Source organism: Mustela erminea, chromosome 21, assembly GCF_009829155.1.
Source record: "Mustela erminea isolate mMusErm1 chromosome 21, mMusErm1.Pri, whole genome shotgun sequence".
Taxonomy (NCBI): domain Eukaryota; kingdom Metazoa; phylum Chordata; class Mammalia; order Carnivora; family Mustelidae; genus Mustela; species Mustela erminea.
The window spans coordinates 38,925,786-38,945,141 of record NC_045634.1 but is presented as its reverse complement, the minus strand read 5'-3'; the positions used below and the strand labels follow the sequence as shown (position 1 = coordinate 38,945,141).

General features: G+C 54.5%; 1 protein-coding gene across 6 annotated transcripts in view; it reads left to right on the top strand.

Annotated features, from left to right (window-relative positions):
* DLGAP2 (DLG associated protein 2) overlaps positions 1–19,356 on the top strand; it is a 779,475-nt gene that overhangs the window by 673,862 nt on the left and 86,257 nt on the right. For all 6 annotated transcript variants that reach the window (XM_032329112.1, XM_032329109.1, XM_032329110.1 and 3 more), the window contains one exon: positions 6,273–6,484. In XM_032329112.1, coding sequence (XP_032185003.1) covers positions 6,273–6,484 — 212 coding nt within the window. The remainder of the gene's footprint in view (positions 1–6,272; positions 6,485–19,356) is intronic.

Genomic DNA, 19,356 nt, shown 5'->3' with positions numbered 1-19,356 from the left:
GCCACTCTGCCCCGAGCACATGCCCCCCACAGCACAGAAGGAAGGCATTTGTTTCCAGGTGGCCCTGGTTTGGGAACCTGGGCCAGGGACTGACCATGGTCTAGCATTACGGTTACTCTGAGGCAGCGGGCTCACAAGCCTCTAGTGAAATATCGGACACAGAAGCCTTTCTGGAATCCCTCTGAAGCCACTTTGGACGTGAACTCGCAGCCTCGAGGGGCGACAGACGTCGAGCCCAGCCCTCTCCATCCTGTCCCAATGAACTCGTGCTCCACCTGGGGCCAGTCCGCGGAAGCACTGGGGCTGTGGGGTTGCTGGGATTGTGGGACCACTCCTGTACCTGCTCACAGGCCTCCTGTGCCCCCACAACCCCCCCCCCCAGCGCATCACCACAGGAACGGCTCGGCATCTCAGCCACACAGAAATTGCAGTTGCCTGGCTTACTGCCAAAGCCTGCTGAGCCAGGTGTGTCTCCGGTGACATGTGCTCTGTGACGGCATCTCCTGTCCCCAAGTCCCCGCGGAAGACACTCCTCCCCGCCGCATCTCCCCATCTTGTGCCTTTCACAGGGTGTCTGTGCGCTGCCTGGTCCGTTGCCTCACCACGGAGCAACCTCTAGGGCAGTGTCCCGCTTCGCCGCTCTCCTGCGCGGTGTCTCCATGATGAGGCTGGGGAGTCCCCGACGAGGGGGTGACCTGGAGGGCCTATAAAGGATGGGACACTCACCACACCAGTGCCAGGGACAGGGGAAGCTGGGTGGATCTGGGGAGAGGCACTGTAGAGACGGGACCCCTGGGGGCCAGAGTGCTGGCTGGACACACCCGCTGCAGACCCCAGGCCCAAGACCCAAAGCAGGGAGGAGCCCGTCCCACGGCCATCCCTCGGCCACTCTCTGCCCCCAGCCCCCGGCCCGGGGCAGGAATCATGAATCCCAGGCCCACAGAATGACCCCCTGCCCTGGGCCCCACTCTAGTGTGTCGTCTTTGAAAGCTGGAATCGTCCTGTCCAGGTGACAAACATTCAGGAAGTGTTTGTTGGAATAAAGTCTTTGTGGGAGGCTGTGGGGTTCGGGTATCTACCAGCCCGGGCCGCTCTTGTGGGTGTCCGTTTGCACTGAGAGTCAGGAGGGAGTCAGGATCAGGTAACAAAGGCATCTTGGAAATTAGAAATCATGATATAAACCTGTGCTTTTGCAGGAGCGATCATCATGTGTCGTCCCAGGTTTACAGTTAAGAATGACGTTGCCCTTGGGGTGCCTGAGTGGCTCAGTGGGTTAAAGCCTCTGCCTTCGGATCCTGGGATCAAGTCCCTCGCCGGGCTTTCTGCTCGGCGGGGAGCCTGCTTCCTCCCCTCCCCTGCCTGCCTCTGCCTACTTGTGATCTCCGCCTGTCAAATAAATACATAAAATCTTAAAGAAAAAAAAAAAGGAATGACCTTGCCCTTGTAGGCGTTTACAGTAGGACATCCAAGGTTGCCTGTGACAGAGCGAGAAGGCCCCAGGGCATTGGGCTCCTTGGGTCTGGAGGAGAGACTGTTTCCTGAGGCCCAGCGGTTTGCAGGTAGCACTGGGATGTTTGCCGAGGGATGGAGGGGGCGCGGGGCGCAGCCCATGAGTCCGGGCGGGGCCTCCGCTCCTTCGTCCATCCTGGCCACAGCGGGGAGGGGAACAGATGCAGCTGCAACTGAAGAAGGTGACCGGGACAGCCGAGTGGTGTTCCAGAGGAAAAACCAAACCCAGAACTAAATAAAGAGGCACTTTGCAGCCCCGCTGAGGAGACATGAGTCCTGCGGCTGATTTGGGGCGACATCGGCACCGTCCTGCCAGTCAGGACATGCACACCCCAGTGGGAGGCCTGCCGGCTTCCAGAGCCCCTCAGCTCTCTCTCGTGGGGGGCTCGCTTGTGCACGGGGACGCTGAGCAGCCTCCCTGCCCTCTGCCCTCTCGTCCCCAGCAGTGCCCCTATTTGGGAGACACACACCTGTCTCCAGATGTTGCCAAATGTCCCAGCGGCAGAAACCTGAGCCCCCAGCTGGAACCACTGGTGTAACCAAAGAGCATGAAGCTTAGAAGCAGGTAGACTTGGGATCCTGTGAAGCCCGTCCTCTCGCCAGGCTGGCGTCCCCTGCAGTCCCTGCCTGTGTCCTGTGTCCTGCCCTCGTCACCCTCCCCATCTCCAAGCCCAGTGGAGACCTTCCTACGAGGGTCTGCACATATCCTAGGAGATGGGCATGGTAAGCTTCCCACATGCTCTCCAGATTCCTTGCACTGATGACACATCGGGACATGGGGGAAGTAACTTCCCTGTCCGCAGCAACGGCTCCTACACTCATGGAAACAAGTGTCTTGTTTATAATAGATATTTCATCGCATCCCTTTGTTCTAGAGTGAACCTACACATTACAACCCACACACGCTATTTGAACTTGTGTGTATTTATGTATCCAAACCCTAACATAACAGAGAAATAAAAGGAAGAGAACTTTTAACGGAAACCACGAATTCTAATATAAAAATGAGCACAATAGCAAATGTGTACAAATTGAAGAACTTGGAAGCTTGTTTCTGGCTGGAGCTTCACGTAATTTTGCGCTACCGATTAGTCTGATGGGGGGAGTTACAGAGGCTGTTGGATTCATCTGCTGCTGGGATTTTTGGAAATGGTAAACAAAAATTCTTGGTAAAACTTCAAACCGAAATTCTCCTTTGTCTTGATTTACAGTGAGGTGCATTCCTGAAAAATTTGTTGTTCATTAAAACTTTGCAAATCCACATGCACACTCACACACCCTTTGATTTACATACAAAACAGAGTGAAGAGTCAAGGATCCAGTCAGTAACTGCGGACAGGAAAACGGACTTTCAGGATCACACGGGACACAAACCCATTCTCCGTTCGGTGGGATTGCTTCGCCCTTTCCTGAAAACTAGCTTCTCTGGCCCCCGGGATGCCGGTCCTGCTTCCCAGGGGTGTGACAGGCCCGGCTGTCCCGTGTCTCCCTGATGGCATCTGGAGGCCACAGCCACTCAGAGCAGTTGTCCTTTACCGTGCAAATCCGGGGTGCAGAGGCACCGCTGTCCTGCTGTCAGTTCCGTCCACAGTGACACACGCACTCGGTGTGCACTCAAAACAACACACGCGTTGCACGAAGGAAGGAGACATTTCCCTGCGGGAAGCATGGTGCTGCTGGCTGTTTTTCTTCCGCGATCTCCCCGCCGGACAGAGAATGTTATCGCAGGAGCCGGTCTCGTCCGCCTGTGCCTTGCTGCTCGAGAGAGAGAGGGAGCGTACTTGAACACGCAGCGTTGACGTATCCTTGCAGCAAGAGACGGGATGCACCACAACAGGCACCAAAGTCAACCCTGGGAAGACACCCACTTGGAAATTACAGATATCCGTCATCACGATACGCGGGGAGGTAATCAGGGGCATCGATGGTCACTGGATTTGCAGAGGCCGGTGGCTCTTCTTAAGAGAAAGTCATCTGCGTACTGGCTCACCGGAAACCCAGAGCCACGTTGTGATGCCGGGGATGGAGCGTCGGCCGCGAGCGTGCGACCGCTGCAGGGTGTTGACGCCGCGATGCCCCAAGAAGATCCACGGGTGGAGGCCTCGAGGCTTCTCAGTGTGGCTCCTCCGTTCTCTTGCTGGGCTGGAAGCACAGGCTTTGGGTTCGGTGTTCACGTCCTGCACTTGACTCTGGTTCGCACTCTCTCGCTATTGAAATTTCTTCTGTTGGAGACTGAGAATTGGCTTCTTAAATCAGTAACAGCAAAAATACAAGCTGGTCTCATTGGTTAGTTAATTCACCTGCTGCTGGGAAGGGGAACCTCTGTAGGTTTTTTATTTTTTTTTTTGTTTTTAATGGAAACACTGTTAATTCACAGAAATTTCCTAAAGCTGCCCACAGGAGTGTGTCTCTGTGGCCTACGGCCCTTCTCCGCTCTGTCCCCAGCTCCTCCCTGGAGCTGTCACCAGAAGGGCCCCTCGGCGGCACGGGGACTGGGAGCCTGTGCTGCTGTGCCTGCCTGTGGTGCAGTGTAAGTGAGTCAGAACCCAGGGCCCTGCCTCCGGGAAGCCTCTCCAGACGCCCTCTCAGGCCACAGATTCCCCTGACCCCTCGCTTTTCCCTCTGCACTTGTGTCTTTCGCCTCCATTAAGTCACAAGTATTTTGTGTCTCCTCTACTGAGAGGTGTTGTCACTGAGAACTGACTTTTCTTAAATTAAAAATAAGTTTATCATCTGCCACAATAGTGCTGTAGGCTCCAGATGGAAACTTCAGGAAAGGGACGTGTGAGGGGACCGGACCGGGGAGCCCATCGTCACCCGTCCAGCGCTGGCCCCGCCCCACACCCTCCCCGCTGTGTTCCTGTGCATCCTGCAAGCATGTCTATTTTTAGAGTATAGGAAACAGAGTGCAGACGGTACGTTAAAAATTGCTTTCTCCCCCGAACCTCTTTCCGTGGCTAAATATGTATTCTGCACAATTATTTTTGGGGGCCGAGCAGCACCTGTTGTGTGACTTTGGTGAGAACTGAAGCTACCTCTTCGAGGACCCCTTCCGGGTTCCCCCTGTGACGATGACGCATCAGTCACCGTGAGTCACCAGCACCAGCAGCACGGCTCACCATCTCAGGACACCTTCCCAGAAGCCACGTCTCAGGGCCAGAGGCTGTGAACAGAATCTCCTGCTCTATGCACATGGCCCAGAGCCTACACCTGCGCGGCGACCCGCATGGGACATCAGGCCACAAAGAGCTCAGCGATGCCTGCCAGAGGTCCCCCAGAGCCTCCCCATGGCCATAGGGGCCGCCCAGCTATGCGCTGTTGTACAGCCCATGGGACTGGCCTGCGTGGGTCTGCTCACCGCACAGTGCCATGTGGACACAGCTGAATGACTGTGTGGAAGTTTCCATACCTCATTGTGGCATCGGGATCAGCTACACTGCATGTTCCCACTGGGGCGCCAGGACCTTGTGTGGACTCAGGAGAGTATAGACAGGATCCATTGACACCATCCCCACGGGGACTGCAGGGCTTCCCGAGGTCTAGACATTGGCACCTGCCACACCTGTGTCCTGGCTGGCAGGTGGTGCTTACCGGGTCCACGGAGGAGCTGGGCCCCCGAGTGGCTGTTGTCCGGCTGCCAGAGCCAGGCTACAGTCTGCGTTTTCAGGAGAGAAGTTAAAGGTCCCCACGGGCATGCGGAACCTGGCGGGGCACTTAGCCCCCGTGCAGGGAGGGAGGCCTCCTGCGGGGTGCGCCGCAGAGAACGCGTAAGCATCCAAACCCCTCATGACCGGAAAGTGCCAGCCCTGGAGATGCTTCCCATGTGGGATTTTGTCCTTTTCTTTCTCTGTCACCTACAGCGGGAAGACCACGTCATGGGGGCCCTTTGCCCGGGCGTGGAGTGGGACCTGTGCCACGGACACGGGGAGCTTCTCCGCACCCAATGCTGCCTGTGACGTGGTCTTGCTTTTGTAAATGTGACTTTGCCTGAAGGGGGCAAGGTCCCCCAGAGCCTCCCCATGGCCGTGCAGAGCTGCGGAGCGCTCAGCCCTGGGCCGCAGGGAGCGGGAGCACCACGGGCAGCAGGCACTGGGCTGGTCCCCTGCCTCTTGCTTCCTGTCGCGTGAGGAGCTCAGGTCCTGGGTGTGGTGGGTGAGAACCAGGTGCTCACCTGCTTTCGGCTCTGCGGTCCCAGTCTCCAACAGGCTGGGAGCCTGGCCCAGAGCCCGGGGCCCGCGGTGTGAGGGGGACCTGGGGGCCTGAGTGCCCAGGATCTGCACACCCACACCCCTTGAATTCCACCCCCCCGGGGTGAAGCCCCAGGACGCAGCTCTGGCTGCGGCTTCCCCTCTGCTCTCCCCTTCTGCTGCTGCCCTGTTCCCTGCCCTGGGGAGCTCACCCCCACCCCAGTCTTCTCGAAGACAATTTTAATTTCCTTTTATGCCAGAAGGAAATAAACCTAAAACGCGAGCAGTGTTGTTTTCTGGGTGCTGGGACCACAAGCGGCTTTTTCCCTCCGGCGTTCTCTCACTTTGACACTTTTCCACGTTTAACTGTCACTTTTATGATGGGGACAAAACCGTAATTGGACGTGAGTGTCCTTTCGGGATTTGAGTGGCAACGCCAGCAAGCGTCCGTCGTACGCTCCTCGCGTCAGCCATGTGAGCAGTGTGGCTTCGCGGAACCGCAGACGGTCTGTGTCCCCGCAGAGCCCCGGGCTTCTCGTTGACGCCTGACGTGTGTGTGTGTCTGTTGTCCTCTAGGTGCCACAAGACGAGTGGGCGGGGTACCCCCCGGGCGCCAAGGACGAGGAGATCCCCTGCAGGAGAATGCGCAGCGGGAGCTACATCAAGGCCATGGGCGACGAGGAGAGCGCCGAGTCCGACTCCAGCCCCAGGACGTCCCCCACCGCGGGCCTGCGGCCAGAGCCCCCGCTCAAGCCCATGGGAGCCCGGCCGCCGGCAGACCGCCAAACGTAAGACCGCCTTCCTGTCTTCCCCGCGCACACGCGGCCCGGCAGGGCCACCCTCGGTGTCTGAGTTGCCAGTAGTAGATACGGGGCCATCGGTTTCCAAGAGCTTTAGAAAAAACAGACCTTTGGTTATTGACTTGGGTGGTTTCCATCCACTCAGTAAAGCCACTGTTGTAGCCGGTGGGACCCGGCCGGCCGGCGGCGATGCTGGCGGCCTTCCCCCGGGAGCGTAGTGGTGGGAACGAGCGTGCGTGTGCGGAAATCACTGTCGGGCGTGTCCTGTGCACTAAAACCTTCTAAGCGCATTCCTGGGCGGTAGGGGCTCTTCAGGGCTGGGGGACGGCTTGTACAGGTACAACAGCGCGAGCTGGCACTGTTGCCCGGAGACGGTGCTGATGAACTTAACTGCTTTCTAAAGTACAAACAAGGACAACCATTTGGGAAGTAGCCTGTTAACGTGAGCTTGAAAACATGGCTCTCATGCCCGCACTGCTGTGTGTCTGGTCCCTGCCACTCACTTTGCGTGTAGGGTTGACCCTTGGACGTCACGGGGTTTTAGGGCAGAGGAAGTACCTTTGCAGTCCCACGCTGTATTGATGGGAAAGAGCCCACATAAAAGCGGGCCCGCACCCTGCCCCCGGTGCAGAGACCGTGAGCACTCTGGCCCTGCCCCCCCGCAAGCAGCCACTGTCCCCGTGAAGTTTCTTCCACTGTGAAGCTTCGGCCCCCGATCTGCGTCTCTGCACTTCCCACTGTTGCACAGACCAGTCACGGTAACCCTCGAGCCGGAGGACAGAGCCCCAGACCGAGGCATGGTCTCTGTGGCACCCCACCCGTTCCTGGTGCGCACAGCCACAAGCAAAACCGTGGAGCTTCTCCCAACACCACCACGTAGGTGTTAGCGGCAGCGTGTAGACGCACCATCCTGATGTTCAATCCAGCGGGATGTTACTCTTCACCATGGCCAACCAGGTCTCTGCTGCCGGGTTCAGTTCAACCGCACAGCAGTCGGGTCGGGAACACCGTGGTCCCTTACTGCACACGTGTGCCTGCTCTGCCCCACACGGAGAGGGGAGGACAGTCAGGGATACTCATCAGGGCCAACTAGAACAAAGCCACTCGGGACGGCGTCGATGGGCTGGCGGGATGCCGGGGACGGGAGGGAGGCGCGGATGAGCAAAGAAATAGGTGTCCCCAGAGCGTTGTCCTGCGGGATGTCAGAAGCAGAGCCACCCGGCCATGAACCTGACCTCCACCCCACGGGCAGCAGACTGGCCGCCAGCGTCCCCATCTTTACCCCAGGTTGCAGAGTCCCACATGCGCATTAGGAATGACCATCACCCTCCCCAAGAACAGCAACACCCAGGAAGCCACGTGCTCCACAGCTCTGGGGGCTGAGCTGCTGTCACGCACGGTCCGGGGCTCGGGGCCTGGGGCCCCTGGGCATGTGGCCACGGACCTGAGCTGACTTTTTGAAAGCTGGTGACCCTTGTCCCAAGTGTGTATGTTTCAAGCAAACCACATGAAAGAAAAAAAAAAAAGAAAGAAAGAAAAGTTGTGTTTTAATGGTGAGCAGGATCCGGTAGTTTCCAAATAAGAACTTGATTTTTGTGTTAATGAGTCCCCCATGCCCTCTTTGCCGCCCCCGTGGGGAGCACTCCCGCAGCACCCCAGGTGCCCGTCACGGAGCTGTCCTCGCCACACTGAGTTCATGTCACCCTGCAGTGGGCGGAGGAGACCCTCCATCCCTCACACGCCCTCATCCGGCCACCCCGGGGCCTCGCACCAGGAGCCCAGGGGCAGGGCTCACAGGGCAGCCTTAGGAGAACCCACACCATCACCCGGGGCACCGAGAACTCACTCCCAAGCCCCAGAGTGAGGAAGAGACCAAGGTCACTTAACGTCGTAATGCAGGTACTGACCGTCCACGCACTGATGGTTCTGAGGGCCGGCGGAAATGGAGCCCCAGCATTTTGGTCCCAGTCCGGATTCAGCCCCAGTCACTGCGTTCTTGCTTCCAGCTGGCGTTGGGGCACAGAGCTCTGTCTGCGAGCGCGCAGATTATTCTTCCTCCCACGCCTGACCCTGCCCTGGAGAAAACAGGACGGGGAGGGCGGTGCCCCGTGAGGAGTCCCCATGGGGCCGTGCCCAGCGGCCCTCTGCTGCTTCGCCAGCTGCGTGGACCCCCGGAAGTCACTCTCTGGGGCTAGCGTGTTGGAAACACGGTGACGTGACGGGAGATGCGCCATCATGTTGTTACTGTCGCTGCCCGTCAGCATCGGACCCCGTTTTACTTCAGGTTAGAATTTTATACATTCCAATGTGACTTCACTTATTTTCATGTTAAGAGACATCACAGAAATTCGACTGTTTACTCAGGGAAGTTATAATTCTGCCCATTTCATGCAGCACGACCCCAGCTCAGAGAAGTGAGGTGCAGAACATCCCAGAAGTGACCGCGGGTTTGACATGAAAGTAGTGATTTTAACCCTGTGCCCAGAGTGCGCGTGTTTGCCAGAGGATTGTAGGACTGTGCCCGCGGAGACCAGCGGGCTTTGCAGGGAAAGGAAGGAGTACTTCCTTATGTCATCACCATGTGGTCAGAGGAGCCAGCGGGAAACCATGAGGGGGTTGGTGCGGGTTCCCAGATGAGCAGACCAGGCTCTGCAGAACAGACAGGTGGCTGTACAACACGCCTGTCCATCACCTCACCCCCAGCCTACTGCCTGCGGTCCCCCATCTGTGCCCCCCCACCTGTGGTCCCCCAGCCTGCGGTCCGGTTCCCCATCTGTGCCCCCCCCGCCTGTGGTCCCCCAACCTGCGGTCCGGTCCCCTATCTGTGGCCCCCAGCCTGCGGTCCCCCAACCTGCGGTCCGGTCCCCTATCTGTGGCCCCCAGCCTGCGGTCCGGTCCCCCATCTGTGGTCGCCCTGCCTTTGGTTGCTTCGCACCTGCTCAGCGCTGCTACAGGAAGGTGTGCAGGCCCCTGGGCCCGCTGTATGTGACGTGTGCGGTCGACTACCTCAGCAGACCCTCTGTATTCTAGAGTTCGTTCTACAGCAAAGACGAAGTCAAACTCATAGTTCTTAAGTTGCATTTCAAATGTAACTGAAGTCCTCTGATCTCACAGTGCCCTGAGTGCGTCCCTGTCTGTACCATAGAACCTCCCCAGGAGCGGGTGGCTGGCAGATGTTTCCAGGTGACAGGCTGATTCAGGAGCTAAAAGTAAGAATTCCTGTTTGCTGACCCCCTCTGGGTTTTGTGCTCCTCTGGTATGCATGGACGACTTCTGGCAACAGCATTTAAGAATGCAAAAAAAAGCAGCAACACGACGTGGTAGTTACACTTCAGTTCCAATGTGACAGGCCTGGATTACACTGTTTTCTCTGAACTATCACACGGGTGTGCAGAACCCTCAGGAACTGTATGCCGCTCCCCATCACCATAAAGGCACAGAGAGAATGAACTGGACCAGCCCCTTGTTTTCCATCTGCGCAGCTAAAGACCTGGAAGAAAACTGGATCTCCAATGGGCTGTTATCAGTCCTTTTATGCCATCGAATACAAAATCCTTTCTGTAAAGGCTGCAGATTTTCTCCTTCAAAATGTGTGACCTCTTGCAACGGTGATTCTGTTGAACAGTCTTGCCTTTGTGCCGTTAACCAAGAAGAAACCCGTCCTCTCGTTAATAATCGAACAGACGTCCTTTGTGTACAGATGGGGACTCCCGCCTTCACCTGACTGCCTTCTCTGGATGAGCAAGGGAGGGAAAAGCCTCACGCTCAGAAGAAGAGTCCTGCGCCAACAGCCGAAATCCCGCACACGTGTCACGGTGCTTTCCTGCACCAAGTGCTCCTTTGGACGGTCAGACCCACACCTGGGACAGATGCCGGCCACATGTGGACACCAGCTGGAATGACTGTAGGTGAAAGGCAGATATCCAGTGACTGTGCATCTGATGTGCCGGGTTTTTTAAGCAGCTCGTGTATTTGCATTAGAGATACTGGATTTGCAGAATTCATATCTGATTATTAGCAAAGGTAGACTGACTGATTTCATTTGGGGGCCTTTGAGGTTTTGTTTTCCTTTTTTCTTCTTTTTTCTGCTTAGTTGAATTGAGAAGTCAAGGCTCTAATAATTCTGAACATGTCTGAGTCATCTCCCAGGAAGGAGGTATTTTAAATCTATAGAGGAAGGAGGACTTATTTTAAGAGCTTCATATGTAAAGATAAACTCGGATGGCGAGGAGCTCTAAGAATCGTGCTGGTGCACTGAGCCTGGGACGCTCCGTTAAGTGAGTGACTCCTGATCTCAGGTCTGGTCTTCATCTCAGGGTCGTGAGTTTGAGCCCTGCATTGGCTCCATGCTCAGTGTGAATCCTGTTTTTTTAAAAAAAAAAGACTCCTATCAATATGTGTGTATCATATGTATGTATGTGTACACTGACACATGAATGTGTGTATGTGGCGTGTGCATAGAATTGTGCACGCATGCATGCATGTGACTTCCACATTGAGAAGCTACAACATAAGGACAGATTTGAATTCATAAAATTAAAAACTTATTTGTAGTAAAAAGCAAACCAACCAACCAACAGGCTAAAAGTACCGTCACCAAGATAAAATAATTGAGACCTGGAGAAACGTTTTGTCATTTCAGTCACACATTTATGTTCTTACCATGTAGAGAGATGCCTTACGAATCAATAAGAAAAAAACCACAATATAAATATGGATAAAGACCAGAAAATAATTATTCACATATCTTAAAAATTATTAAAAACTTTCTGGAGAGTATTTTAGCGCACCATTTAAAATGAAACGTGTAAGAACTTATTTTAAAGAAATTCCTAAAAAGCACACAAAGATATACAAAATCCAGTGATGTCTACTCTGTCGTTGTAGATCATCATGAGACACTGTCAGTCGCACGGACGCCCAGCAGTCGGCACTGGGTCCCACTTCGGGGAACTTGTGCCCGGGATGCGCCTGCACCTGTAAGGCGGGATATGGACAAAATCCTGTTCATTACAACACTGTTAGCGACAGTCAGAATCTACCCCACAATCCACTGCTACGGGGCTGACTGAGTAACAGACATGCAGACCCCAGAATGTAGTCATAGAATGTTCTAGAACACGACATGGCTATAAACACGAGTCAGACTCGCATGTCTTCAAGCAGCGAGATCCAGATTATGTTAATTTTAAAAAGCAAAGCGTAGAACATTATAAAGCATGTCACTTTCTGTATAATGCAGACGGGGAAGTAAGAAAATTCTTACCACTTTGTATTGCATAAGACACAGAAGAACACACAAGAAACTAGTGAAGGCGGCTTGTGTCTAAGGAGTGAGGAAGCAGACGCGGCGGGGCCAAGGGCAGAAGCAAGCTGGGTACCTTTTCTGCATCAGGTGAACACCTTCGCCACACGGGTGTGCTGTCCACGCAACTGTGGAACAGCACAGAGCAGCAAAGGTACCAAACAGACCGCGCCTCCGTGGGGCTGCGCACTAGGTGGCCGGCCACGCAGCAGGTGTCTTCACAACCCCCCAGAGAAGGGCATCTAGCAAAGCAGTGGGTGAAGGCTTCTAGCTCTGCCTGGGGTGCGGACAGCCAGAATGCTCGGCGGTGCTGCCCCGATATCGGGAGGAAAGGCCGGACAACATGGCACGAGACCCCCAGGCAGCAGGGCCGAGACTGCAGGGCACCCCAGGGGGCTCCAGAAGACTAGGATTCGAGGGCTGCCCCGCGTGGAGCGGGGTGCGGGGGGGAGGGCTGTGGGGCTCGTGAAGTCTGCTCGGGTGGATCCTTGGAGCCCCAGCCCCACGGGGTGAGCACAGGCCCCCACGTGCTCACCCATGAGTAGGTAGGAAGTGGGCTGGAGCCAGAGAGAGTCCCTTGACCCAGGTTGCTGGGACAGTTGTCCAGCGGATGACCCTACCCCTGCAGGGAAGGTCCCCACCCTTGGGACCCCTGCCTGTACACCTTCCTATGGTGAAGGGCCATCACCCACGGGAGGGGGCATGAGCAAACCTGCAGGGAGAGAGGGAGGAAAACCCTCTGCCCCCCAGTCCTAGGCCCTGATCTTAACCCACTACTGAATGGCTGCCCTTCCCCTGGGAGGAGCAGGAAGAGCACTCACGAACGGGGCACGGGGCTGCCTGAGGCGAGGCCTGGCAGCGAACACCTAACCGTCACCCCAAACCATCGGCCACCATGGCAGGATCTCAGTCCAGAAGAACACGGGGTGTGTCCACTCCCAAACACAAACCCATTTACCTTGGCCTCACTGTTCTGCACAGAGGACCAGTGCCCAGCAAACTTCAAGTAAAAAGAAACAAAAGCCGCTCTCTGGAGACAGAGCAGCCCAGAGAGCGGAGAGGACAGGGACCATGATGCTGTCAGACCCTCCGGATGCCTGGTTCACAGGGCAGAAGGCCTGCGGGAAGAGGGGGTGACATGCGTCCGTAACCGCGGGGCCAGCAGAGCGATGGGACGTGGAGGAAAGGCGGGCGGAAGTACAGCAGACCGACCTCGGGTCAGGAGCGAGGCCCCTGCCGCGGAGCTCATCGGTGAGCGCCGGTAACACAGCCGTGAACCTGAAGGTGGGTCCGTATAAGTCACCGAAACGAACTTGAGAAGAGAAGTGGGGGGAGCGGACGTGGGAAGGAACACGCAGGAGCTGTGGGGGAAGTGCCCGCCGCCGCGGAACCGGGCGCGGAACCGGACGCGGAACCGGGACCCTGAGAGCAACCGAGGGCGGGCGGGACCGAAGGGTCGTTCCAGATTCAATCCCTGCAGATGCCCCAAAGACAAATACTGAATCATGCACGGAAGAATCTCAGAAAGTCTCAAGAAAGGTAAATACGAGAGACAGAACCACTCGTATGTACACACATCGTATTCCAACTGCCAGAAACCGAGGATTAAGAGAAACGCTCGAGGCCGTTGGAGAAAACTAAAATCCCGTTACATACAGGGAATGAAGACTTGGGCCGACTCGTCATCACAAATGTTAGGAGCCGGGAAAGTGACAAGGAAGTGACACCCTCCAAGCCCCCAGAGAAGAATCTCATGAGCCCCAAGGCGGGAGGGCGGGAGAGGGCTCCCGCGAATGGACGTGCAGGAAGTGCTGGTCGTCAGAACCGAAGTGGGAAGACCCCCGCCCACAGGCGGGGCCACATCCTTGCGTTAAAGGAGCTCTCTGAGGTGCGATGAAACCGTCCGTAGCAGCAGGCTGGGCGCCCCAGCAGAGAACGGAGGAGCTCCGCGCCTCGGTCGTGACTCCAGGATCTGCCAGAACTCACAGACCTGCGCCAAGAGTGGGGGCGCCGTCAGACCCACCGCCCAGCCAGAGCTGGAAAAACGGCGTCTTGCAAAACCAAAGGATGAGAGCTGAGAGCAAGGATCTGTGCAAGCAGCTCCTCTGTGCCGGGAGACCAGCTTGATTCTGGGACAGGAAGAGCGTAGGTCTGCCTCGCTTCTCTTTTTTGGTGAGTGCGTATCCAGGCAACAGGAGACACAAGCTGCTCCCAGCACCTGCTCCCTCCCGCTTGGCTCGATGGTCGGAGGGGAAGCCATCCAGAGGATCAGAAGAGAACCCTGCCTGTCTGCCTGCCGGGTGACCCGCCTCGGAAGATGGGCTCAGGTGTCCTTGGTGGCTCATGAGCCTGCCCTAGGACAAGGGAGCTCCCCTTTCCTCCAGAGTAGCCTCGTCCTGTGGCTTAGCTGGGAAGTTGCTCTGTGGGTGTCCCGGAAGCCCCTGATCCATGACAAATGGTCAGACTACTCAGCTGCCAGGGAGTCAGGTCTACATCGGAGACGTGGTAGAGGCCCTGAGAAGCCTCTGGAAGCAATCACAGGGCCTGCAGAATACTCAGGACCCATCCGGAAGGGTGACGGGGTCCCTCCAAGCCAACATCTTCATTTCCAGTGTCATCGATCTTGGCTTCTTGCTGTTTCCCGATACCGGGACTCCGCTGTGGTTGGGGCCCCCAGCCTCCGTCAGACCACGCAGCTCCTGCCATCTCTCAAACAGCAGCTCTAAGCCCTGCTTCTCGGACCCTGTGCCGATCTCCCCTCCACTTGCCAGCTCTGACCACCCGGTCTGTAGCCGAGTCGCGTGACAGACTGGTCACGATCCAGCCCCGGGAGGCTGTGAGGCCTTATTTCTCACCATGTCCGAACAGTGAGGTCTACACTCCAGCCCGCCCAGACAGCTCCCACTTCTGGATGCGCATCCGTCCCCAGCACCCCCGCACTGCCGTGCACCTGCTCGTCCTTCGGGGCTCAGCTCGGGACCGCCTCCTCCTGGGAGTCTCCCTGGGTCAGACACGCCCCCCAGCGTGCTCCCTGAGCACCCCGTGCTTACCGCTGCCACTTGTTAGCTCCCCCCAGTCGCCTGTGTACTCGCGAGGTCAGGAGATGTGTCCTGTGTCACTGTCAGGTCTCTGCGTCGTGTAGCGCATTGTCTGTGCTCTGCCCTCACGGAGCGAGTGAGCAGGACGAGCTTCTCATGAACGACTTCTCAGGAGTCACGGCTAACCGCTTGATTAAGGAGCTGTTATTGAGGGCGCCAGTAAAAGCGTCATTTGTGAAGATTGTAAATATAAGATCATCAATTTAAAAACCACGTGTAAAGCTGATTCACATCCACCCAATTCCTGACCCTCTTTACATTAAGTCCCAAAAGGACCAGATGCCAGGCTCCTGGAAAATGCCCCACACTGCATCTGGGCAGCTCTTCCGCTAGTGGGCACCGCACGCGTGGGGAGGAGGCTCGCGGCTTCCGCTGCTGCCGACCTGTGGATCGTGGGCTCAGCAGAGGAGGGGGGTGGTTGCTCTCTGTCCCTGCGGGAGCCCCACCTCCCACCTCCCACCTCCCCGGGAGCCCCGGGTCTCTCATCAGAGGGTGCTGTCGGAGCGGAAGCTAGGCGGGGCACCCGGCTGCAGGGGCCCAGGTCGTCGCCCAAGTGGGCTGCGAGCCCACAAAGAGGGGGCACACACTCGAGTTCACTGCCTGTTCCTCTCCTCGTGGACGTGCGAGGACCGTCCCCATGCGCCCTCATCTCTCGTGTTTGTCTAGGAAGCTGCCAGTGCTCTGCCCCAGCTCGGCTCCTGTGGTTCAGTACGCCCCGACTCCAGGCACACTCGGATTCTCTTCCTTCTTCTGATGTTTCTAAAGTCACGTCAGGGGGGCTCCTGGGGGGCTCAGTCGGTGAGGTGTCTGCCTTCTGCTCGGGTCGTGCCCCCCGGGGCCTGGGATCGAGTCCTGCTTCGGGCTCCCTGCTCCGCGGGAAGCCTGCCTCTCCCTCTGCCGCAGCTGCCCCTGCTTGTGTGCGTGCTCTCGCTCTCGCACGCGCTCTCTGATAAAGAAAATCTCTAAAAACAAAAGTTGTTTTGAAAAGTCAAATCAAAAGCTACGTAAGGAAGATAGGCTCATGAAAAATTGCTCTTTTGAAATTTCACGGTGTGTTTCTTCTGTCCACTTGTTCTTTATTCTGTGTTTCACTGCGCGAGCTCGTCTGCGGCCAGTCCTGTCGCTCGGACCCTGCCTTCTCTCGCTTGCTCATGCGCGTTCCGGCCGTCGGCCCTGGGCTGCGGCAGTGCCTGTCCCGTCCTGCTACGGGAACCACGCGTCCAGAATCTCCAGAACACACGCTTGTGTTTAACCGACGATGCCGGTACACGTGCAGACAAGGAACGTGGGTCTGGGTGGTCCTGTGCAGCAGGACATTCTCCCGGGGACCCTGAGCCCTCACAACCTGGCCGAGAGTGGCATGTGCACGGCACAGGGCTGGCCTCGGATGCGCCACCCGTCTGGTAATTAAATTCAGGATGAAATTGATTTTAACCTGCAAAATTATTTATACTTGCAGTAAAAAGCTAACCCAGCGCAGAATTCTATGAAGCGGAACGTCGCTCTGTCTCTTCCATTGCCATGTCTCCGGGAGCAGCCATTGCCGGTGGCTTTGTGCTGTCTAGACATTTTTGTTTGCACAGAAGTGTATACATGTACCTATTTTTAAAACAAAAATGAGATCACACTGTACATATTACTCTAATGTCCTTTCCTTTTGTTCTCTCCGCCATTCTTTAGTTTTTTATGGCTATCATAAGAAACTACCACAAATTTAGTAGCTTAAAATAAGATTTATCATCTGATTCTTTGGGCCCTATGGGTCAGAGGCCCAACATGGGTCTTCCTGGGCTAACTTGATGGGTCCGCAGAGCAGCGTTCCTTTCTGAGAAAACTGTGGGGGGGGTCTGTCTCCTTGTCCCAGCCTTAGACTAGGCCTCTGTCTCTGCTGGCCGTCAGCTGAGGCTCTGTGGGCCCCCACACGCATGGTCAGGCTGCGTCTTCAAAACCACCTGTGGCAGAGGACCCCTGCCCTTCCCCGGCCTCTCCTGCCCCATCTCAGCCACTGTACCTCTGACTCCCTCGGCCTTTCTCTGCTTCGACGGCCTCACGTGGTGACACTGGGCCTGCTTGGATGATCCGGGGGGCTCTCCCCATCTCTGGCTCAGGTGACCACCAGCCTTGGTCCCATCTGCACCCTAATTTCCCTTTCTGTGTAGCATAGCACGTTCCCACATGTAATACTCGAGGCTGAAGGTCAGGGTGGTCAAAGTCCTGGCACACAGCCATCATGTGCCTCCTTCACGGCACACCTGTCGACTGAGCACATCGTCCTTGTGCTTGTCTGGGTGTGGGTGAGTAGACGGGCTCTCATTTATTGCCATTACCTTATCGCTGGGGGATCACCTCTGAGTTTTCACCACTGTATGGAATGTTGCAAAGAAGGTATTTCTCTGTGATTGTGCAGCTGCCAGCCCTGCTCTCGGCCAGGGTGGCAGCATCGGGGAATTCTCGGGGCACGTCTGCCTCTGAATCTTCACCTTCGTCAGTATGGCCAAGAAGCATCTGACTAGTGTGCCGATAACTCCAAGTTAGTTTTGTTAATGGGTTCACTTGTGCCCTTAACCCAGGAATAGTTTCATTCTCTACCTCTGTATAGGCCTGAGGGGTAGGCATTCTGTTGAGACTGTCCAACTGCCCTGTTCCCTACAAACACAACATGACACTATCTTAGAAAGATCATACTTCTGAAGAATAGGGTTGAGAATCTCCTTATTTAGACAGTGTGGCCTTATCCCAAATACAGGTCCCTTTGAAGAAATCCATTGCCAGTCCATACATCTCTAGAAACCATTCAAGTTCAGGACAGAGGGTCTTAGGATGTTCTTACAGATTGGCTTGCTGGGGGCATACCATAGGCTACAATAGTCCATCAACATTGGGGCCATCTTGAGAAAGGAGGGTGGGCTTCTGGCATGTGGCATTGTAAGAGCCAGATTGTGCAATCAGCTCTTTATCGGTTTGTCAACGTTCTATTGTTTTCCTGTCTTCTTATTCATTAAATCAATTTATGCTTTTGTTAATTTCTTTATATTTCCTTAGATCATTGTCATTTCCCTCATTTATCAGCTGATTGTCTATTTAGTGAGGGAGTTTAGACTATGAATATTCCTAAGAGTGTATCTTTTGTTGCATCTCCTCTGATAAGATATGATGCTTTCATCCTTACTACTTTGTAGATATTCTGCAGTTTTGTTCTGATCTCCACTTTGATCAAGATGGAATGAATTAACTGAAGGAAAGACACACTTGCTCGGATAAACAGAGCCACTATTAATTATTTTCCTCCCCTTTAATTATTTTTTTTTTTAGGATTTTGTAATGTGTGATATTCTTTAATATTAGTCACATTTCCTTGTTAGCCCTTTTGGTAGGGAACTAGATTTAGAGATATACATAAAATATTGTCATTTTTCCTTTTTTCCCCATTTGTTCCCATTTCTGATTAAACGAGCTCTCAATTTCCCCAGTAGTCAAGTCACTCGCACTACTTCTCAAAGCTACAAAAGGCACTTTATCACTCTTCAGGCTACCCATGAGCTATTTTTGTGCACTTTTCGGCTGTTCGTCTAACCCTGACGTGGGCCTTCCTGCCCAGCAACTGAAGCGTTCTCTCGGTTCTCACGCCTTGTGACAGAGCTCTGACAGCGTAACGGACAGAGTGGTCCACCTCTAAACACTGAAGGGTGTTGAAAGCATCATTCTCTGAACACAAGTCAGTCTCTTCACTTTCATAGACTTCAAACTGTCCAGCAGCATGCCAGCACCCCTGCCACTCCTGTAACCAGGATAGAGGTTTTCTCTTAATGAGTCAGAATCCACCAGTTGTTGAAAGCCTATTTCCAGAGAACATGCTGAATGAAGAGAATAGAGCGGAGGCAAATCTGTAAGGTTTGGGGGCAAAATTAAATAACATGAAACCCAACACTGAACTTGAAGCAGCAGTGAGTCTTTCTGCACGTGCCGCCCCCAAATGTAATGAAGAGAATGTGTTCTATGGAATTCCTTGTCTTTGATGTATCTTACTTAACATATGAATTCATTCATTCATCCATTCATCCAATGAGTAGGTGTGTGTTAAGGGTGGAGTATATAAGTAAGATAGTTATCAAACAAATTAATGAATAAGTAAATATAAACATTGCTAGGGCATTAACTAGGCACCTAAATCTACACAATGAAAAATTACAGAAATAATTTTCACAGCGTTAAAAAACTGAAGTTTTGATGAACTAAATTGTTTCTGAAATATGTATTTTCATTAGGATGAAAATTTTTTAAAATCTTTTCCACTGAAAAGTTTGGCAATGCGTACCAAAAACCTTTATATTTGTTCCACTTATGGGATCCTAAGGAAATAGTTAACTTCCAATAAAAGATTCAATTAAAAAAAAAAGTCCTAGAAGAAATTCTAAGTCTTTGCTATTATTTATAGTAAAGAATTAATTAGAAACAGT